Here is a 24,059-nt window from a genome sequence, read left to right as displayed (position 1 = left end):
TTAAACAGTCAGCAAGTTAACATATAGAACAAAATGAGTGACTCTTTAAAATGCATAGGTGAGTGGCAGATTTCCAAAACAAAGACATGCCTAGATTGTTCCCAGGAAAGTACCTGGTAAATACAAACTTTTAGACAAAGCAATCAAAAAATACTTTTAAATTACAGTATGAGTCATGTGTCAGGTGTGAATATTTCATGCAAGCTTATCATGTATTAATACAAGAATCCCAAGCAAATGGGGGAGATGCAGAGTACCAGGTTAAGGTACAAGATTCATGTGCATTCACTGGGCCGGTATAGCAACGACAGACTGTATAAACAAATCTAACGCCCAATTTATGTGTTCCGCCATCTTGCGGTACAGCCGCTACTGCGGTGGCACTTGGTTGCTGCCCGCCGACATTGACAGCGGTAGATACAGTACAATACAATAACGTTATAAGGTTATAGTGACAGCAGCATGGGTATATGATTGTTTAAGTTAGACAGTGGCCCCCAGTTACTGATGAACTTACATTATATGGATTGGTCCGTAGTTAGCCGGGCTAATCGGGTGTAACCGGGTGGGCTGCTGCTGAAAGCCTGATGGGCAGACACAGCGATCTCTACGTTATTCAAATTTACATATCACATATATAATAAAGTAATGAGGCGCTGTAATGTGCTGTACTAGCTAACGTTAGCTAGTCAGTCAGTTAATTAAGAGTTGAATTGAATCATTACTAACCTGTTACATTTAGGGGGGGAAAAAAATGATTTCACGTTTTTTAATTTAGTCCTTTCTGTTAATATTTTTGACCCACTTCTGGCGAACATGTTGGTCCTTTGCAGGGATGCTCTCAGACTGCGGCACAAGTAAAGGCGTGTGTATTTCACATTCACTTTTGACCAGCTCAGCTGGCCCCACCCTCAAATACATGTAACTATAGGTCTCAATAAAATGTTAAAGGGGGAGATACATAAAAATGTGCCCCCTGTATAGATGTCTTGCATGTTGAAATTAGCTTCAAAGAACCAAACTGTTTTTTTGTAAAAGGCTTTAAACATGTTTATTTCTGCTGAAAAGTTGGGCATTTTAACATGGGGGTCTCTGGGAATTTACACTTTTAGAGCCAACTTCAAGAGGCCAGTTGATGAAGTGCAGTTTTTGGCACTTCTGCATTGGCTTTATTTTTTAGCATCGGAAGTTGCAACCCAATTGCCAGAATAAATGTTGGCATTGTAGATTTCTGAAAACCACAGATATGTAACAATTGGAAATTATGATGTGGTGGATATGTTGAAAGGTAACAATCAACAATCCTGCAGTTAACACGTGTTATTATGTGTGGCCAAAAAAAGGAAACACTTGGTTATGGTTAAGACAAAATCATGTTTTGGGCTTAAAATACTGTTGGTTGAAATCCCAGCTGGAAAAACACAGTTTTGTTTTTAGCTGGTCTGAAGTTTGGCAGCTGTCTTGCCAGCAGTGGCGACAGCAGACATTTTTTTTGTTTTGGATATATAAAGTTGGTTCTAATCCATACACTGGTGGGGCTAAAATCAATGTCAAAAAGTATGAATGCATTAAAAGTAAAACCGCCCTCTCAACAACCATAAATAATACAGGAGTTGAGATGTTTACTATGATATTATTGCACTGACTCCTTTTTCACATGCAACACCAAGTGTAACAGACGCTATTCTGCGGGCAATTACGCACACACCGGCCCCTACACTTCACTCACACACATACAAAAATGACAGAGGTTTATAAAGACATTTGAATATATTTAAACTCACTCCTTCTGGCAGGTGGGGGGAGCGGGCTCCTCCCTGTCCTGTTCCTCCTCAGGTGTGGATGAAAAGTTATCCAACACGTCCGGCACATTTTCTGTCCGCGGGCCTTTGAACCTAAATTCGGTTAGCTACTAGCTAGTATTCGCGGCGGTAAATGTTAGCTGGTAGAACAAAAAGCACGCGAATTGTGTCAATGACGCAGCGTGTCCGAGCTTTCTCACTGATCTCAAGTCAGCCAACTAGAAAATTTAATGAGGAAGCGCGATACTACTCCTGAACTCGGATCAGTTTAATGTGTCAAGCTGTCGCCGTCGCTACACAACACTGCATTACGCTGTTAGGATGCGGAGGCGGTAGAGCAGAGAAGAGCTGATATGGTCAGCGCCGGCTATGAGCATAGGCTGTATAAGGGCGCCGTCATCCACAGGGGGGCGCCACAAAAAAATCAAAACGTGTAACTTCTACTATTTTTGCCAATACTATTACTGCTATAATTTCGAAGTATTACATAAGCCCACAACAACGTAACTGCGTAGAAAAACAGCCTATCAAAAAATGGAGGCCTTTTTACTGGTTTCCTGTCGCCAGCAGCCCCCCTTCCCTGGCTGGTTCCACTTTACCCGCCCTCTGGGACGAGAGGGGGCGCGAGAGGAGTTATCTTATTCTGAAGTGACATGCGATGAAGATGCTGATAACTGGTTAGCAATGTCTAAAAGAAAAAAGCTCTCTGGCGCCCAGGAGAGGAAAAGAAGGAAGAAAAACGGGGGAAAGACAAAGGTAACGTAAATGTGATGATGAATGGATGAAATTAATAGTTTATTGCATTGTAGTTACCCTTGTTGGAACAGAGCGTTAACTTGCTAGCTTACTTTTGGACCATAGTAAGGTGGTTTGCTAATCAATAAATAGCTAGAGTTGAAGTTAAGTTACTCCCACAAATACATCAGGGACATTTGGAAAGTTAACATTCGGACTATTCAGGTGTTATTTTCACATGTTGGCTGTGCCATACATTTTATTGACATCTGGTTAACCAACTTCTGCCCTGCTTGTAATAGTCAATTAATAGGCTATAATATTGTTTTCCATCCCCTTTTTAAGTAATCGTTGTAAGCCTTTAATTTATTGTGTTACAGTTTTAAGTGTGTTTGTTAAAGTTTACATCAGTGTTTAAGTGCACATCATCACTGTTGATACTCCACACCTAAGCTTTCCCATATCTTCCATAGGCATTTATATTTCCCTGCACTTTAATGCTTCTTTGAACTCTGGTTAAAGACAGAATTTCATTGTAATGACGATAAAGTTCATTTTTCACTCATTTTTATTATTAGTCTTATGGATAGCAAAACACCATTGATCTGTTAATTTTTTTATTGTACTTTTTTTATGATTAAAACGTAACACCCAGTGGTCACATATACTATATATATGCCTATATAACTATATGAAGATTGGTCGTAAAATTGACTGTGATGCAAGGGGGGCACCAGCTAAAATCTTGCCTAGGGCGCCAAGTTGGTCAGGGCCTGCACTGTATATGCTACTTTTCTTGGTTGCTTAATGGTAGGGCTAAGGTGGGGCTAAGGCTATTTGTGGTAAGGCTGTAGCCCAACCAAGTCCCACCCAGGCACCGCCTATGCTTGCCAGGTGTTACAACATTTTTCACACCCTTCACCTCCTGATGAGAAACTCAGCTCATACATGTGTACTTTAAAAAATGTTGATATATGTTGTATGTATGTATAAGTGTACAAATGTATCTGTGGTTTGCAAAAACATAGAATGCCAATATTAGCTTCTGGTGACTGGGTAGAAGCAAACCGTATGAAATAAAATAAATAAAGAGAACCCGTTTTAGGATAAACACAGCATAATTGTGCAAAAGATATGCAGCAACACAGTTATGAAAATACTATTTATGCAGTTGGCTCAGGGCTGCACACAGACTCCATATTTTTTTCTGGGAATTTGTGGTGATTTTGCAACCTGTGGGCATTTTAACTTAAAAAAATACTCCAGGGTTGTGATTAATTGGCTGATCCCAATTTGTATTAGAAATGCATCACATCAGGTAAATATTGCAGGTTTAGTCATGACCAGAAGCAATGAACTTCGGAGTTCACTATGTGCAGGAATTCACACTTAATATTTTTACAACTTTAAGCAAACAAAATGAATAAATATATAAAGGTATCACATGATTTGTCCACCACAATTGCATTGCTGCAGTAAAGAGATGATTAGACATACATTTGGAAAATATAGATGAATCCGACAAACAATTTGTGTGGTCCGCCATCTTGCGGCACCGCCATTACTGCGGTGACACTTGGCTGCTGCCCACTGAAACTGACAGCGGTAGATACAGTATTAAACAATAACGTTATAGAGTGGTGAAGGGATGTAGTATTTTTGTAGGCCAACCAGACAGTTGGCATCGCACTGGTTCCCTCGTCAAAAACCTTATGGGATTTTTGAATGGGATTTGCTATTATCGCCAAAAATTAGCTCTCTGACGAACACAACTCACATGTTTTGTTTAGCATGATAATCTTCACAGATGAACACCACTTTTGTGTGTTTTAAAGCGTAAATGAAATCACCAGAAGCAAAAAGCTATCGTTTGTGTATACACGAACTACATAGCAGTTGCACGACTTAAACATCACAACTACAAACACTGTAAAAACACATTAAAACACAAAGAATATTACAAACAAGTTAGAATGCGACTAGGTAAAGCTGTAAAGGCCGACAAGTGGGTTTAATGAGTTTCTGTGTCCGGTGTGATGATATCTAACATCCCCAACAAACACTGTAGTCCCATATAGCCACTTTTTAGCAACTGCCTTTTTTAAGACGAGTAAAATCTTAAAAATTCAACAATCGGTTTTAAACAGACGTACTTTATCTAGCAGAATAAAATGTCTCAATATGTCTTAGCCTGTGTTAACCACATATTTTATAATTTTAAAAGAGTTGAATAAATAAAATATTAACAGCCACATAAAATAATAAGGATTAGGGATAGTTTGATCTGACTGTTATACAAATTTCTAAAATTGTGGCTACAGCCCTGAACTGATTTTACATGGGTGGTTGACATAACATTACTTTTCAGCTTTATTTCCCAGTTTAAAACCTTTGTTTAAAAAAAGTAATAAAATACAATAAGTTACATTACTTTGAAGAAGTAATTAAATTAGTTGCATTACTTATTACATTTCAAAAGTAACCTTTCCAATACTGAATATTAGGCATGGAAATGACTGAGCTATGTTGTCCTGACTCAATGACTAGATTTCCAAAAATATGTCATTTTAACTGTTTAATACCTGAATAAATTGATTTGATTTTGTTCAAAAGCAAGGGAAGAGGGCAATGAAAGGAGAAATCACGTAAAAATTTGCAAGACATTAGTTAGAAGTTAAAAAAAATTACCTGAAAATTAGTTTTGAAAAATAAAAAATAAATAATAATCATACAAACAAAGAAAAGAATATTCAATTTTATTCTTTTAGTCTTTCTGTTACATTGGACAATCTCTTTTAGTCTCTTTATATGCCCCTCACTTGTTCTGTTTTCACTGCATTTCACAATAAAGGAAGTAAAAAAAAAGCTTTATATTTGACACTGATTACAGCCTTCTCACTAATTTGTTGTATTAGTGCCTAAAATAGTCATATGGTGTGACATGAAAGTTATTGTATATTTTAAAAAATGAATGGGGTTTACTTAAAATATAATAGTCCATACGAATAATAACCATGCCATAAAAAATACCACCCTGTAGTAATAATGCAGGAATGCTGCAGTGACTAAAGTAACATTCAGATGGTGTTAAAAGGCGATTGGTGATTGGCACTGATTTTCCACAGCCGGTCTTACGGCACTTGATAAAACTTGATAAAAACCCAGCAGACGGTGCATCCCACCCTATACCCCACCCTAAACCCCTCCCTCCACCCCTCCCTCCCTCACGCGGAGATGGGGAGAGAAGTTTGCCTGCGGCGCAGTCCACTGAACACTTACCGTGTTTCATTTGGGGAACAGCAACAAGAAAGAGCCTCCGGAGAAGCTTTCCAGGGAATGCTGAGGAATATCTGACAGCACAGAAAAACCCTCTCACCGCTGACTTTTTCCTCTTTTAAAAAAATACAAATCTTTACTTAACATTGATGTCGCCAAAGTAAGTGGGAAGCTCGGGTCAGTAGGACAGCGGCCGCACGCGGACTGTTGTCTGTCGGAGGGTGCTTTTTAAATTTGGGTCCGAAATAGAAACGAAGAAGAAGACAGTCCGAGAGAAAGTGATACAAGAGTCCGACTCAGAATGAATAACAACAAAATCGAGAAAGAAAACGAGCAGAGTGAATTTACCAACCACGAAGAGGAGGTATGTACCCGCACGCACGCGAGCACCTACCTGCTGTTTTAATTTAATAGGACGCTCCATGACCCGTAACATCTTCATAAAGCGACTCATGCTAATGCTAATAGCCTGTTTTTGACCATCACCCGTTAGCACCGATAGTATAATAGTCTTATCATGTCTAAAAGACTGTTTCCTGAAGCGTTTTTTGAGCTGAAACCGAGTTTCTGTCTTGTAAAAGTTGCGAATGTTGCTGTTATATTATCATGTATGGTGCTCTCATAACAGTTATCTATTTTTCCCTAAAGGCAGTGTGTCATAACAACATTATGCACTATAGCAATATAGCGTATTGTAGTTCTCTTCTTTATCATTTTTGTAACCTAGCTCATACTGCGTGCATACGTTTTTTTTTTTTAACGCTTTAGGGACTGTTCGTTATTTATAAGAAGGCAGGGGGTGGTTCAAAAGGGGAGGGGGGGCACTTCAGATAGTTTTTGAAGCACAGAGGAGGGCTTTTGTTTTTTTAATGGAGTAGTGGAGGGACATAAAACTTTTAATGATTGTGTTTTGTGTTTGTTTTCAATATCCCCAGTACCCCCAAACCTGCAAATGGGGTTTAAAGGCACGTTTTTCTAAAAAAGCACTCCATTAATCATAGCCAGAAATTGTGAAATATGAAATATTCATGGCAGAGGAAGGATCAAACATTTTCCTACTTTACTCAGGTATGCTCAAGAAAAGATAACTGTATCTCCGGGGTGAGTCATGATATGAAAAAATTCAAAGTTGCACCCCAGCCAACCTCTTGTCTGATAAATAATGTACAGTCCCTTACAGTAAGGTAACAAATATTGACTACACACCCACAAAAAAGTACGAAACAAGGCAGGACTTGATAACTGATGAATCACTAATAAGCAGTTCCCGACTAACTCTGGACTATATTGTAGGTTAGATAATGATAACCTGACAGCAGAATGAAGTGTTGCCAGTCTCTGGCTTACTGTACCGTGAAGCCAGACTTCACACAACACTGAAAAGCAGTAGTAAAGGGAATTCAGAGCCAGGGAGCGAATTAGTTTTCACTGAAGCTGAGGGAGCAATTGAAGTTCAAACAACTGCTGCTGCAACATGAACGCAATAACTCTTTGTAACCCCGACCCACTGCAGCACAGTCAAGCACGAGTAGCCTCTTTCTACCGATATGAATTTAATTACGTCTTAACACACCAGAATGATACTGTTTGTACAAAAAAACAGTGAAGTAATCCATTTGCCTTCTGATAAAAAAATGTATTTACTCTCTGAGATGCTGGATAAAAGCCCAGTTTCTTCCTCCTTTCCTCTGTAAACGTTGCACAATCTTGATCCATAATATCTCCTTCTCTGTAAATGAGTTTGTAGTGGTGCTCTTTGCATGGGCCGATTTTCTTTGGCACGGAAGTAGCTCTGTTCAGACGACAGACTTGTTATTTCAGGGCTCCGTGCATCCGCAGCCAAGTGATGTAAGAAAGGTATATCGGATTATATCAGATATTACTCTTGGAGCAATTTGATTAAGGCTCAGTGTACCGATCGTCACTTTGTAACTGAATAGCCAAACAGCCTGATGTAATACCATATTTGGTCCACTGTTGAGGTTACTATGGATGCAGGGAGTTATTGCAGCTCCACACAGATGAGACACAGAGGAGAGAGCTGACTTCTTGGAAATCCAACAGAGAGTTTCGGTTTATTCACCTCATGACCTTATGTACTCAATACGGTACTGCAGTAATAGTATTTCAGAGCCTGTGTATGCACTAGCACATAAATGCAGGGCTTCAACTAATGATTATTGTCAAAATTAATATAATAATAATATATTAATATATGATTTTTTTTGTCAGAGAATTTATTAACATTTTTTTATATAAAAGGTTGACAAATATGCAGGCCACAGGCTCAAAAATCAGGAAAGATATTCCATTTAAAGCCATATAAAACTGAGAAAAGCAGCAAATTGTCACATTTCAGAAACTGGAACCAGCAAATGACCTAAATGATTAATAGTTTAGAGCTTTTGGCTGATCGATTAATTGAAAAATTGTTTCAGCATTGCATGGCTTGTCAAATAAACAAAAGAGGAGGAAACTTTACAGGAAAATTATTTGATTTATCTCACATCATCTGCTTGTGCTTTGCCAATGATAGTGTCTGGCAGCCTTGTTTTAGAGCTGAAATAATTAATTGATTAGTTGATCAAAAGAAAATTAACTCTCAGCTCTCAACTGTTTTGATAATCTGTTTGATAAACGTTTGACGTTTGATGAACCAAAAACAGTTAGTCAAGTCATGCTGAAAAGAATAAACAATAATCAAGAATAATCATAAGTTGCTGTAGCTTTACTTTATTTATTACATAAAACGATAGAGTAGAATAGGCCTGTCACGATAACTACTTTTGTTCAAAATATTGTCTTAGAAATAATTATAAAAAAATCCTAAATTAATAAAATATAAATAAAAGGCAGCAAATCGTGTCTTAGCATAATTTTTCCGTTCAGTTGAGCTCAGGTGCTGTGAAAAAAACCCGAGAAGGCACTGTGTCTAAAATTGCTAAAATGTTTTTATTTTTATGTAAACAAACATAAACACAAGGGCAAGATCTCACAGTATATGGACATGACCTTGATTATTTTTGCTGAACTCGAGAAGTCAATAACGCAGTCGTCGTGTCAGACGTAGACTAGAATCCCACCAAAACATGTTTGAAATTCTGTGATGTCCCCGTGTTGGAGGATCAGACGAGCGTCGTCTCTTGCTTTGTGTAAAAGGCAGACAGAGAGACAGAGAGAGTAATGGCCAGAGGAATCTAATGGTTGTGGAAATGTTTGGAAGCCATCCAGACTGGCAGGGACTTAAATTTACTTGGTTGAATTAATGTAAGGGTAGACAGCACCACTTTATCTTTTGTGTAATGATGTGTGTTGCATGCAGGGGAGCAGCAGGTTTTGGGGAAACTGTACCACGCAGACACTCGCACTAACACATACGAGCAGGCACGGAAAGGCGCAGCCACACACACACACTTTTGCAGGTGTCCACACAAAAATCACACACATGACCAAGAGCAATGTGATTGATTTCCGAGTATGGCTTGCGGTTTTTCCACAATTCACGAGTTTCTGGTCAGAGAAGAATATGAATAGAATAGAAACTGCTTTATGGATGATCAAGTGACTAATTTGACATTTTCACCTGTTGTGTTTAACTCTTTTAACACCTCAGCTATCCTGATCTTCTGCGCAATAAAACATTCACAAAGTTCACAAAAGCACTGAATGTAAAACGCCAAACAGCTTTGCGCTTAACAACACTAAAGTAACCATAAACTATGACCTTATGAGAGCCAAAGTTTAACAGTCTCTCTGGTGTGACTCTCACATGCTGAACAACAGTGGATTCCCCCCCCACCCGCGCGCGCAGTGTAGTATGCGACTCAATGGATCACTGATTCGCACCAGTAAAGCGCCGTAGCGAGCTTGACTTCTCATGCCTGCTTCATTGCTCAACCTCACACGCATCATCACTGTAAACCAAAGCTTGACGATGCTTAATGTTTATCTTCTGTGGGCCAGTGCTCACCAAACATGGTCTTGTTGCAGACAAGGTATGCAGGTTTCAGCATCTAATCTGGCGAGCTGGTTTGATAAGCTTTATTATCAGGTGTTCTGGATGCTTTCACAAACGGTGTCACTCAATGGCCGCTGACGGAGTGGAGGTGACATGCCGTCTCTTACATGGTGAATGTCAAAGATATGTGTCCGCCAACTGAGGTTTCCAGGCCTTGTTTGGACAAGAGCTGTCTGGAGGAGATTTGACACAAAATGTTTTTGTGAATGTTAGTGAATGTATATAGAGTGAAGTATATTTATGATGACTGTGGTGAAGTGACAAAATTCCAGACTTGTTCTTGTTATCAGGAACAAAACGTAACGTGACAGAACACATGCAGTGAAGAAACAAGCTAGGTAATATATTGATATCGTTATCATGTTATGACATTAGATATTGTCTCCGATTTTGGATATGGTTATATCGTAAGTGTTATCCTTTCCTGGTTTTAAAAGGCTGCATTACAGTAAAATGATGTAACCTGATGTAAATTATCTAACTTACCAGATTTTTCTATTATTTGCTTTACCCACTTATTAATTCTATCTACATTATTGATGATTATCTAAAATTTCATTGCGTAATTTTTCGTAAAAGTAGTCAGCCCTTACAATATCATCACAATATCGATGTTGAGGTATTAAGTCAAACATATGGTGATATTTACGGGACATTTGCTTATCAATGGTATTAAAAAAATGCAACCCAAAAGAGAATCTTAGCTGAAATCACATTTCATTCACAGTTTCCAGTTTAAATCATAATAAAGCGCCATGAAACTGTGAAAGCGTGATATTTTCTGAGATAGTTATTGAAAATCTTATACAGCTGCGACCCTAATCAAGACTTAATTTACTTGTTTTAGTGCTGAAATAATTAGTTGATTTGATCTATTACCCAATAAGCTGATTGACATAATATTGATCTCCACACTATATATAGATAACAAATTAATTGTTTAGTCATTTTTCAAGCAAAAACACAAAAAATGGCCCAGTTCCTACTCCTAAAGTGTGACTATTTGCTATTTTTTCCGTTTTAATAAATTGAAAATCTTTGGTTGAGGGATTAGAGGTTGGAAAACACAAACTATCTGAAAACAAATGGAGTCTGCAGGTCCTTAAAAAGTGTTAAATTCAGATTTATAAATATAAGACTTGAACAGTCATGTTAAATTTGAATTTGTGATTTCTTAATTTCCACAAACATTTTATTTAATTGTATTCATCTTTCAATTTCTTTGTGAAAATGAGTGGAAGTCTTCTGAAAGAAGGCCTAAATTTCTGGTGTTACAAATCTTTAAACCTACCACCAAACCTTATACTGTCTTTTTACCTGCACCTACCTTTTGGCAAAATGTAGATTAACCTAACTCACTCTAATGAACAAATTTGTTCAAAATTTTAAATCTTGAAAAGGCCCTAAAAATCCTTAAATGTACGTGTCCTCTTGGGCTTCAGGCAGTTAAGATGGGCCTTTTTCTCCATTTTATAGAACAAACAATTAATCAAGCACATAATCCACAGATTAATCAATAATGATTATTATTCATTAGTTGCAGCCCAGATTTTAATCATTTAGTGTTTAATCATTCAAGTCATTTATCAAGCAAAGAGTGCCACAGTTTTTCTCCTTCCAGGTTGATCAGTATTGAAAATAATCATTTATTTATATCTGATGAAGCCTATTTTGTGTGAGTGGATAGTACACAGTAAAGAGATGAAATAACGGTGCAGCGCAGGTTGTGAGTATGAGGAATGCATCACAGCAAACCAAGTCACCCGACTGAGCTTGACCTTTAACCTGCTTGCTTTCAGTTTCCCTCAAGCTAAGTCGTGTTTATTTAAGACCTGCCCGGCCTCCTCTGCCTTGGAGGTCCTCCGTAAAACTGCACCTGATTTTTAACAAATGAGTGAACACAGAATATCTACACTTTTACTGTTTCACTTGAGGTCATACTCATATTCAAAGCCGTCTCTTCTGGATGTAACAGTCCAACACAGCAGGAGCTCAAACCTCGAGAGCTATCTGTTGATTCTAGTTCCTAGCTGACCATAAACATGTAAGTGGATCTTTACAAGTGCCCAAAGAGAAACAGAATATCACTCAAGCAGAGTTCAGCAAATGCTTCGAATCTCCCTGGGGTGTAATTGGATTGTGCTTGGCCTGCTTTTGGGTATCCACCAGGTCCTCTTCAAATAGCAGGTCATGTGGCCAGCGTGACCTTTTCCATGAAGAGATGTAGGTGGGGAGCCGTGCTGGTGGAGAAGCACGTCGAAGCAGAGGGGAGGCCACGCTGGCCTGTAGCACAGTGGTGTGGACATGTGTGTGGTCCGTGCATGTATCTATGAAAAGGGCACGCAGATATATTAACGCTCTGTGACATGAAACGCTATCAGAGGGGAGCTTAGAGGGTAAAGTGGCCATGATAGGGCAACAGCAACCCAAGAATCTAAAAGATTGTTGAAGACTATATAAGCAAGATTTACTGCAGATTAAAATTACATAGTTAAAAAACACCTTGAAATATAAGTTAATGCACACAATAAAAATCCCATATAGAGGCTGAGTCAGACTGTAAAACCCTGCTCCATCTCCCGGCTGATAGGTAGGAGTTTATTTATAAAAGCGCGGGGGGAATTGTCATCTTATCTTAGCCATTTGTCAGCTGTGCGACAAGAGGTATTTGAAAAGACAACAACAAGGCTTAGCGTCAGGAACGGCTGGCAAAGGATCCTGCTAAACTGATGTGAGACGAAAAGGAGAGAGATGAAGAATTGCACTACGCATTTAAATATATACAGCTATATATAAACTATTAAAACTGACCGAGAGTGAGGAGTGAAGTCTCTTGTATGGTGCTGTTTTCCTTAAAAGGCCTCAGTTGTCAACTTTGCTTTGTAATTAATGATACACTACACCAGGGAAGGAAGTGCGAGCTTGTGCCTAGACAGCGTCAGCCATCTTGTCTTTGCTGTGTCATACTGTATTTATGCGCTTGTTCTGTCACCTCCACTTAATATTGCTTACTCACAAGCTATAATTATCCATCGTACAGTATACAGCGTCTCTTCTCTGAACCCTCCTACACACTTCTTTCATGCCCTGCACACTTTTTCAGTCAACAATTCTCTAATTTGTCTAATTTCTTTCTCTCCATCCATCCACCTCCCTTCTTTTGTGCTTTCTTTCTGCACTTTTATCTCCCTTCCTCCCTGTTTCCTTGCCTCCTTCCTTTCCTCCGTTGCGCTCTTTTTCTTCCCTCCCTTTATCTTGTTCTCCTGCCATTTCCTCCGTCCTTCCCTCCACCCCTGGTACTGTTTATAATTTGCCACCGTTCCTCTCCTCTTTCCTACCACTCCCTTCTTTTTCATCCTGCTTGCGCCCAGTTTAGTCCCAGTAGACGAACTCCTTATCCCTTATCGCCCCATACGTTGAAAGCATGACCCTGAGACCTCTGAACACAAGGACCTTTTATGGTCATGGGACGAGCCCTAATGACAGGAGCAAGCCAAGCAGAACAGTAACAAGGAGAAACTTTTTTTTGTCTAACCGTCCAACTGTGTGCCAACTGCCTTTTGGGCGAGGTCAAACCACTCAAGATTAGCTTGGAAAGACGGGGCCAAAGTCAGAACTAGAAAAATCGGTGGCGAGGCCTCAGTGGAGTAACCCATTAAATGATAGAGGCTAATTTCTTGTGTTGTCCACAGTAGACTTTAATGTTTTACTTTTCTAGGATGCAAAAATGCATTTAAAAAATGCATCAGATAGATTCACCTTCAGAGCAGGACCATGTAACTTCTGTTGAATAGCATCCATAAATAACAATTACGGGATAAAGTGCTGAAATGTAATGTAAACATAGCACAAGTAGAAAAGTTTTGGGCTGTAAACTTCTGGTCTTTTAGTTGGTCAGTATGCTCTTGTCCTACCAAATTCTCATCGGTCACACAGTCGCTGGTGTAACTTCCTTTTCCCAGCTGAAAAATGGCAGTTGTTGATGTTCAGCTCTTGAATTCGACCTCTGTGATGGTTGGTTGTTGTAGTGTTTGTCCCACTCTTTCTCCATTGTTATTGGACAGCTGGTGACAGTGACCTGTGCACCGTTTTGGATATATTTTAGAAAGTCTTCGCCCACTGCACTGTGGCAAATTAGTTTTTCTAGCAATAACATGCAGATTTTATGTCCCTGTCAACCAATTGATTGGTTGAATAGTAGGGAGAATTTCTGTTGACCAAGATTTTCTTTGGTTGATTACAGCCCCATAAAAGTTAGAAAACAGACAGACAAGTCAAGTCATCCCTCAGGTCCAGCAAGTCAGAAGTCAAGTCGTATGAAATTGTGATGATCTGCAAACGTTAACCAGAAAGCTAATGTTCAACCAGCCAATGAGCTAATAAGTCAGGTAATAAGACGATCTCCTTTCACGTACCTATTTTTGTAGGTTTTTTAGTGGTTGATGAAGTTAGATATTGTGGTAGCCGTGTCACACATTTTGAGCCACAGACCTCTGTTGTTCTCTCCTTTTACGATCATTGACAAGATAGCTAATCCCTTGATCTAAATTTATTAATTTTAGATTACACCCCTCTATGATTACTGCCCTCTTGCTGGCCTCTGCAGGTCTGCTGAGTCCTATTAGGTTTCCAGGTTTGCACGTATTGTGCTTGCCTTCACCAGATCACGCTTCAAAAACTTCAGTATTCAGTATAAAGTTGTTCTTTTAGTTGGTCTTTTAGCCACATTAGTGTCAATTCCTCAAATTAAGGACTTGAGTATTACCTGAGTCAAGTCTTGTAATTAAAACAAGAATTAATAATAAATCAAAGAATGAATTTTTACAGCCCTAAATATTGGATCTTTGAGTGCTGTTTCTTTCTAAACATTAAGGAACAGGTGTACCATCATATAAAGAACACATTAGCAGCAGGCTTACATTTCTTCATGGAGACACAGAGGATGACTGAGTATCTACTGTTGTTTTTGTCTCCCCTTGCACCAGACACTTTAACCCTCTGCCCACCCAACCTCAAAACCAAACACTTAAAGGTGTACACTTGGGCAGGCGGCAACAAAGGGAGCCCAGAAAAGGCAGACGAGGACTTGGCCGATTAGTTCGCGTTAATGAGCGCTTTGGAATGTTAAGTCCATTCACAGAGACGCATCAGATAAGCGAGAGAAAGAAGAGAGCAAACTAGTCTGAAAGATTCTGACGAACTCTTAAGTCGACAGCTGAGGAGTCAAACTGATGTGTAGCTGACAATCTGTGAATGGGTCGCTCTTCTCTTCCACACGCCATCCAAGTAAAACCTTAAGGCCTTTTTCGCTGAGGTCAGAAATGGTCAGTATGAGTTAAAGAGCACATATGCGTTGTTAAGACACAAGAGTTTTCTTTTCCAGGTTAGACTTAAAACAAGGGAAACAGTTACAGAGAAGGGAAGAAAAGAGCAAGAGAAGGAAAAACGCAGTGAAGTGGGCGCTTACTTGCTTTTCCTAGGTCATTTGTTTTAAATGTCTTTTAAAGGTTAACCTGTTGGAACATTTACAGGCCCTTACTGAGCTGTAATTGTTGGTCGAAAGCACTTGTGGGAGTTTGAGAGAAAGAGAAAGAGAAAAACACAGTGTTCGTACGCTGTATGGGAAAGTATGGAATAGGATTTTTGTAATTTCTGGATACGTATGGAAAAAAAGAGAGTATGGAAAAATATTTGTGTTTCCAGACTGCTCTTTCTGTCTGGAATATAAAATTCCAAATTTGTAAAAATAAATTTGTCACTTAAGCAGAGTATTTTTCATTGTTTGAAGGAGGCAAAAACCGCAGCCAAAATGTTCTTGACTGTGTGATAGACTGCAGGCCAGAACAAGCTTGATGTTGTCAAAAGTATGGCAAGAAATATGGCGAAAACTGAATGCACACTCCTACTAAAAGGGGCATCCACACCTATATGTCTCTGCCTTCAAAACAGAGAGTTATAACTGCACAAAATCCAGACATCCGTGACCAAATTCCACTGAAACAAAATGTGAATTGCACATATGCATTTCATCGAAAATAACAAAATATTAATATTGTCTATTACGAATTATGCAGTGATTTAGTCAGAAAAGTAAACAGACTATCTTTTATTTGTAAGGAAATGGGCACAGTGAATAAACAAGGCTGTAAATATATAAAATCTTCAACTTTTTTAAAAATCATTTTCAGTTCTTATTTATAACATAGACTAAGAATATAAGAGAAACAATGATATTATTTAATCAGTATGTTAAAGGAAAACATTTCAATTTTCACTGACTTCCAAAATTACTTATTTGACAGCCCCAAAACAACATTAGTCAGTTATAGTTGTAAACATGTCCTTAACATCGTGAAACGGTCCCAGTTCCACTATAACACTACATTGTTAAGTTAAGTGGTTTGGTGATAAATGAGGACTTTTGTCACCAATGTAGTGTCAAAGATGGTCAAGTGACATACAATACATAAGACATGTCCCCTATGTCGCGAGCATACTATGCTACATTGTTGTTAAAGAAGTCAGTGTTGAATATGGGACACTAACACCAGTCTCCTGGGTAAATGTTCTGTGTTTGTTTGACCCATCCACCACCCACTCTGTAAGGATTTCTTTGATATTTGTACAACATTACGCAGACTTTTTATTCCACATCACCTGGCTTGTTTCTCTGCTTCTGTAATAATACCTACATCCATTGGAGGGTGTCTCCTTACAATGAACACAAATATGGGCTGTATAAGCTGCTTGCACAGTCACCCTATGTGGTCATTTCAGTTAGAGTAGACTGGATTTGTACAGGCTACATCACCTAGCTGCAGTCTTCTGGCAGTTATTTGGCAATATAATAGCATCTGTAGTCAGAATGCAACATACATGTTAACAGTTTGATTTGAAACCACTTATTTATATGATAAACATTTCACTATTTTTACCAATAAGTCTAAAAATATGTGTCCTGAAAAGTATGAAATTTGTGGAATGGAAAATGCGTAGGAACCCCCCAAAACAAAGAAACTCCACTCTCAGAATTCAGTTCTGTCATTCAGAGTGTGCTCAACCTCACAGTTGACCCCCGACCTACACAATAACCTGCTCCTAACCTGTGACTTGTGACCCCGAATGTGAAACTTGACCCGTTGAACCCTGCCGATTAACAGACAAACTGAGTCATCCATTTATGGTCTTTTGACACCTCTCTGCCCTGCACTCTCTCACTCCTCACGTTGTCCAGAAGATGAAGGGGGGGAAAAAAATCTTGTGAGGATGATGGAGAGCGATGTCAACACTGAGCAGTGACAACTCTGATAGCAGAGGAGTGTGGGAGTCTGTCAGTTAGACTGTTTTTAATAACACGGCGCTCAACTGATGCAAGAAAACTCAACTTGCCCAGAGCTCATGTCGGCTTATAGGTAGACTTTGATTTCAGCTCGGCCACAGCGAACCGAGACATGTGTGTGGATTTGAAAGCAACTAGTGTGGGTCTGCAGTGAAAGATTTTATCTGAGCTTGGAATTCATATGCTGGTGACCACAACATTGATGCACACACACGCTACAAGAGGCTACTGTGTCCTCTCTTTCAAGGTTAGAGCTGTGTCCTGCCACATCTGGTGCAAAGGACCTGTGTCTATTAACTTGGCTGTCAAACACACTGGCACTAACACACACACACACACACACACACACACACACACACACACACACACACACACACACACACACACACACACACACACACACACGGGGAGGGAGGAAGAAACACATAGTAATCATCTCACATCGCACCAAGGTCGTGTCCCTCATTTCAGCCGGAATGAACGGTCAAAAAAGCACTCAATTAAAGTCAGAGCAAATATCTGAGAAAGTCACACGCCGCGGCAGAGTGTAATGAGGCATTTCAGGCAATAGGTGTAACACGTTTTATAAGTCCACAACGCACGCTGAATAGAAATGACACATGAATAACTTGCGGGGCCATTTAATTAGACAAATCAAGCAGCTTTTATAAAGGCTGACAAATTGCATTCTGTGCTGAGGAAAATGTTAAATACCATAATGCAAGTTTTGAATGGTGCTCCAGTCAGTTATTGTTCTAGCTAGCAAGCAGTTGTGGTGTCAGTTTTGGCTTTGTTAATTAAAGCTCTGTGACATTTGATAGTAGAAGGTCAGGGCCTAGGTAAGCTTTGAATTTTTATTAGAAAGCAGGAAAAAAATCACCACTGAGCTAAATTTATAATCCTTTGGAATTGTGTTCCTCAGTCTGGCTCATTTCTTGAATTTTATTTTTCTTGGTTTGGCCATCATTTTCTGTTGATAGTCGTCAAGGGTGTAAAAAGCATTTTAGCTCTCCCGGTTCCCTTGTCTTAAAGTTGATGGGTGTTTTGAGCTTTTTTTGTTTTTGTAAAATAAGGCCTGTGTTAACACAAGCTTAAGAGACTTACAAGTTTGTCTCTATGGCATAAAATATGTCAGTAAACACCCCACTTGTGAATTTTGACGCCTTTATGTGTTAAAAAAGTCAAGTTGATAAATTAAACTACAGAATGTTATCATGCCAAATGTACAGTGTTTTTGTGGTGCTGACGCCGTGTCATTGTTGATTTATAGCCAGTAGCTTTTAAATTCTGCCAATTGCATTTAGGCTTAAAAAAATCACACACACACACACACAAATCACATTTGTTAAGATTATCTCTCTAAACAAAATCTGCAAGTATCATAAACACTTGTTTGCCAAAGAGGTTATTTTCTGCAATAAACCAAAATCCAACGGAAAATTCCCATAGGCTTTTTGATGAGGGAGCCAGGGCAAAGCTAACTTACATATTGGCCTATAAAAAAATCCCATCATCCCTAGAGCACTCATTTGGGGGGAGACAAATATAAAACTGGGGCTTTGGAGTCCTACTCCAGGAAATTTTGAGTGTCAAACTCTTAATTTCCTGCATTCTGGTGAATTCTTATGTACCTATTTTTGCACTTTCTGCATCAGTTCATGGTCGAAACATCTTTTATTCTGTCAAAATAAAGTCCTCTGCTATTTTAAGTTTTTTATTCGAGTTGGAAAACCACATATTGAGGGGGTTGTTCTCCCTCCCAAATCTAGGCCTATGGCAGCAGTATACTCACAGAATTACCTGCTTAGATTAAAAAAAGTTTTTTAGCTAAACTTATTTAGAGTTGAAAACAACAGTAAAAAAAATTATGTAAATTCTTTGTTATGAATATCCAGATTGACTTCCTGGTGCAATTCTGATCGACTGTACTTGTCACTTAAATTTTAATTCCAAATTAAGTGGTTTGGATAATCAGGCTGAAGTGTTGGCTAATTTACAACCAGTAGTAACCTGATTGATTTGGTTATTTGCCCAGGTGGAGTTTATCATGTCCACATTGGGGCAGAAATGATTAGCTGATTATTTGATTGGCTGATTGGCAGAGAAAATTCAACTATTATTTGGATTAGCACCTAATTGTTCCAGTAATTTTCAAGCAATCATGCCAAGCATTCTGTGGTTCCAGCTTTTCCAATATAAATATTTTCTCAGCCTGTATTCAGCCACATAAAATAACAAACTGGAGATTTTCATCACCTTGGGCGACGGGAAATAATTTTCTGAAATTTAATATAGAAAAGGATAACTAAGAAAATATGAATAAATATGAATTAATGATAAAAAAAAAAAAGTTAACTAACTAGCCTTAGTTTGAAAATTTCAGAAATTACCTTTGTGTGCACAATGTTATCACAACAAAAAAAAAATCTTAAAAAAAGATCCACGTTTTATCTTTTGTTTTATCTGTTCAGATAATATCTCACAGACCCCTCACCCCTCCATCTCCAGCCTTAGGGTGGCCCCAGAAAACCTTCAAGGTGCAGTGATAGAGTATCAATAAGGTGATGACCTCATCCGGTGCTTGCAGAGTCGGAGATCTCTGATTTGAGGTGCATTGATCCCCTGGGACTCGCTGCAGAAGTGGCCTTAATAGGATGTGATGTTTTTGGCCTGGGGCTCCACACTCTGCTGTTCTCCACTAAGGCGTTGCCAGGGAACTGCGCTGGTACGCCGGCTGTGAAGTACTCAGCTGGCTTGTGGTAGGTAGGGGCTGCTGTTTTTGATCGAAGCCTTCCTCCGTGTTGGTGTGTGAGCATGCCATAAATGGTCAATGATTCAAAGGTTTGTACCAGGCCACTCAGCACTATGGAAATGTAGGTATGTGACTCACGAGGAAACAATAAAACAATGCTTCTAAAACCCAATAAAACAGTGGCAGAGGGTTTATCTTTGCTTTTTACGAATCTGCAGAATCTGCTCAACCCCTGGTTTGACCTTCACTTTAGTTTACTACATCGTGAAACTCGAACGTTTCACTTTACCTGGTGGCAGCACGTTAACAACTCTCTGCCTCTCCGAGCTAGTCTCAAAGCAACATAAACACAGACTGATACTGTAATCAACAGCAGATGTCTGCAGGGGAGAGCTGTTGACACGTTTGTCAGTGAATCATCCTGTATCCAACGTGTGCAGTCGTCTCCACACTGGACACACGGCGAACCGATCATATATCACAACAGCTGACGTCAGGAAGTCTCAGGAATGAGGTTCGGCACGGCCAAGAATGTCCCATTGTTCTGAGCGTGCAGAGGACTCATTGTTGTGTGTGTTTGTCTTAACTCGTGCCGCAAATCCAGCTCTCAAGTGTCTGGTGTCCTTATGGCTGAGGAGAGGAATTAAAGCAAAAATGTGATCCTAGATAAGTTGATGAATGAGAATCAGATGATGAGATTTTTTTAACATGTATGCCAACCTATTGTTTAAGGTGCAATTTGAGGAAATGCTGCTGTCTGTATGGTTATCATGTAAAAACACCCCATATGAGAGAGCCAATGTGTTTGCGTTAAAGTGATGCCAGTCTCGGTTACTCGGTTGTCTACCCGTAAAACACCTTTTTGGATTTTTTTTCCAGCACTACTTCTGTCTCTGTTGCCCATTTTACCACCACACTACCATGTTGGTTTTTGTTTTTCACCTTTTTTGTGCTTATTTTAATGATGATTTTCTTAAACTTTTTTTTTCCAATACAGTTTTTTGGGCTATGCGTTGTTAGGTTGCTCATTGCCTTCTCCCCATGTTTGTTTGTTTGTTTGTTTTTAATGAACTCAAACCAATTTGCTGAGGTTTTAAAGGGTTAATCAGCCTCAACTGCCGCCTGTGACTTCCCTTACTCATGTCTGATTGATACCATCCTGTTTGGACTCTCTGTTCCTATGTAGCACCATATAAGGAGACCCTCCAAAAGAGTTTATTTAAACAGAGCTGCCAGAGACAGAGCCCAGTGACGGCCCTGCGGGGATCAGCTTGACTTAGATAAGATAAGATAAGAGCGAAGGTGAGAAAGTCGCCGAGGTGAGATCTTTTGGCAGGATGGCCGGCTTGGCACTCGCCGACTCTTTGCTCCCCCAGTTGCTAAGCTCCTTTGTTTATGTGTTGCTCTGCCTTTGGCATAAGCGGTGCGTATCAGGTTACATGTGGGAATGAGATGTAGTGTTAGTTCAGCAGTTCCTTTGTCCCCTGAGCTGTGAATCTACTATCTAATGAATGTGGGAGCTTTGAATCTACGCTTTATAAATGCATACCTCCGGTTTTATTCTAAACTCCACCTTAAATAGAATCTGAATATTGAATAAATAATCAGATTACGCATCCAAATCCCCGATCACATTATTGATGTGGGCGTATAGGGCGGAGTTGTTGGAATTCGGTTTGATGCACACGCTCTATTGTCTGATTTTCATGTCTCATGTGCACTAAAGCAATTATTTTCTTGTACCAAGCCACCTTCAATTAGGTGATAATTCCAGGTATCAGGTGTGATTAATGCCCGTTTTATTTAATAGAATGGTCCAATAATAATAATTACTGTATAATAATAATGATTTAAAGTCTGCTCAAGTTATCTTAGTACCACTTTGTTTTGTGAATCTTAAGAGAGATTATGTGCAAAAGCTGCTGTGTTAATAGAAGACAAATGTTGTAGTTTATAGTCCGAAATACCTCTGTTAACAACTCTTTCCCGTACTGACCCATTATCAAGGACAGACACATCTACAATTTTATGTAACAAGTTGAATTTTCCTGTTTATTTGCCTCCAAAATGTAACCAGATCTGCATTCGTGAGCTGTGACAGGATGTCTCAGCACCTGTGTCTGGTAGTGCTGGTATGTCTGTGTTTACCAAATGTTGCCATTGGTGCTAATGTGTCTGCATATATGTTTGAAGAAGATCACAAAAGCTGCTTTAGACATGGCAGTCAAGTTGTTGATAGTGCTTGAGTAGTAAGTGCTTAGGCCAGTTTGCCCAGTCAAATAGTGTCTGTGTGCCCTGCAAGTATTTTTCAAACTGGAACCTATTTTCCCATGTTTTGGTGTTTAAGTGACTAATGAGAACAACAGTTTTTTTTAAATTGGCCCAGCATTGAGTGAGACAGCCAATGGAGGCAAAACAGACTGCTTGTAAGCACTCAGGGCATTTGACCACTGACAATTTATGTCCACTAAAAGTGCTTGTTTTTGCCTCTGACAGGCTCAGGTTATTATTATGAGTGTCTGACAATGTTATGGAAAGATCACTACAGAGAAAGACCTTTTTGTTAAAGAGTAAGATCATTTATGTTTAACCAGAAACAGCTCCAGAAATCACTATTGCCAAACCCACTAGACTCAATTTAAATAAACACACAAAATAAAACTCACAAAAACAGTCTTGGTTTGTCTTTTCAGTGTTCCAACAATCACCAACTCTGGTTTGGTTGAAATAAGCCCTTAATCCACCCAGTTTGATGTTAAAATACAGAGTCTGGTAAATTGGAGCAATGGCAATTTCTGGTTAACCCTTCAACATCTGAATCGACATCAGTTTTCTTGTGCTGCATTTAGATGCCCTTCAGAAGCTTTTTAACCTCCGAAACACACACGCAGCATGAGCTCCCTGTAATTTTCTACCTCTTTACAAAAAATATTTTGTATAAGCACCTCTGCTTTTCTAATGAAACACTTCTGTTTGACATTTGAGTGAAGAAATATGTTACTCAGCTGCACTTTCTACATTTAAGTGCACAGTAAATTTGTAGTGTGTTCTCTTGTACATTCTCCCCATAGTTTCCAAAAGTGATATTTCAAGTTTATCCCTTTTCTCAGCACATACAGTATGACAGATGAGTTCACCCCCTCCCTCCCACCCAACCACTATCAGCTGTCTTGTATCTCTCAAAAACAGTCTACCTTTTTCATCTCCTCATTTTTCATCTCTCGGGGTTGACAGTGAGGTTGTAGGAAAGAAATTTAAAATGTTGGTTTTAGATAGTTTTAAGTAAATAGAAGTACATTTGGATTTGCTCATGTAATTTCCCATTGACAAATGTAAATTCTACCTGCACCTCGAGCGATCACACTGCATTCATTTTCTTCTCTATCAACACACATAATAACAACAACTTTGTTTGTCTGAAAGCCCACTTTGAGTCACCCTCTTGTTGCTCCCCGTGTGGTTTTCCACCTTCTCTGACTCAGTGTGGACTGCAACAATTAAATTTTCCTTTAGTCTCTCTCTGCTAACATATACATTGTTATTCCCCGGCAATGCCAGCTCGAGTTGCAAGTTGAAAAGTTCAAATGTAAAACAGAGGCTACAGCTGCGAGGGAGGATTGCCATAAAACGCAGCAGGCCGTAGATTACACAGGAGAATACAATACACTTACTGTGGAAAAGGTGTGTGTGAGAGTGTTTGCCGAGCTGAAAGACATCCCTATCGGTGTTTGAGAAGTCTATCTTTTAGTAAGAGAACTATGACTTTTCAACTCATGCTCAATGTCCTTTTCCTCATTACCTCATCTGTTACTGTCAGGTATGCAAGGTAGCTATTTATAACTGGTGAGGTTAATGAAAAATACATGATCTCTTTCTTGTCTTCCTCAGGTCCGAACGCTATTTGTCAGTGGACTACCACTGGATATTAAGCCGCGGGAGCTCTATCTCCTGTTCAGACCATTTAAGGTATGTTTGTATGTTTTAAATGGATGGGCTGCAGCTATTCTTAGCAGCTTTTTCTTTCCAGCAGTCAATGGGACCTCCATTAATGGTGATGAAATAAACGGCAATGGAAAAACTCCCGCGAGGTTCAAGTGTCTGTGTTCCTAAAGCCGAGGTTCAATCACATCTTGATCC

General features: G+C 39.2%; 1 protein-coding gene across 4 annotated transcripts in view; it reads left to right on the top strand.

Moving 5' to 3' along the window:
- The first annotated feature begins 5,740 nt into the window (after nucleotides 1-5,740).
- LOC121961905 (RNA-binding protein with multiple splicing-like) overlaps nucleotides 5,741-24,059 on the top strand; it is a 45,101-nt gene continuing 26,782 nt past the window's right edge. Inside the window, exons 1-2 of one of the 4 annotated variants that reach the window (XM_088073227.1) lie at nucleotides 5,741-6,177; nucleotides 23,811-23,888. In XM_088073227.1, the coding sequence (XP_087929353.1) occupies nucleotides 6,115-6,177; nucleotides 23,811-23,888 (141 nt within the window). In that variant the 5' untranslated portion in view covers nucleotides 5,741-6,114. The remainder of the gene's footprint in view (nucleotides 6,178-23,810; nucleotides 23,889-24,059) is intronic. The other 3 variants (XM_088073226.1, XM_042512006.2, XM_042512004.2) reach the window with 3 other exon arrangements.

The sequence above is a fragment of the Plectropomus leopardus genome, chromosome 23 (genome assembly GCF_026936395.1).
Source record: "Plectropomus leopardus strain MGB_pleo_1.0 chromosome 23, ASM2693639v1, whole genome shotgun sequence".
Taxonomy (NCBI): Eukaryota; Metazoa; Chordata; class Actinopteri; order Perciformes; family Serranidae; genus Plectropomus; species Plectropomus leopardus.
This window is presented reverse-complemented; position numbering and strand designations above follow the sequence as displayed.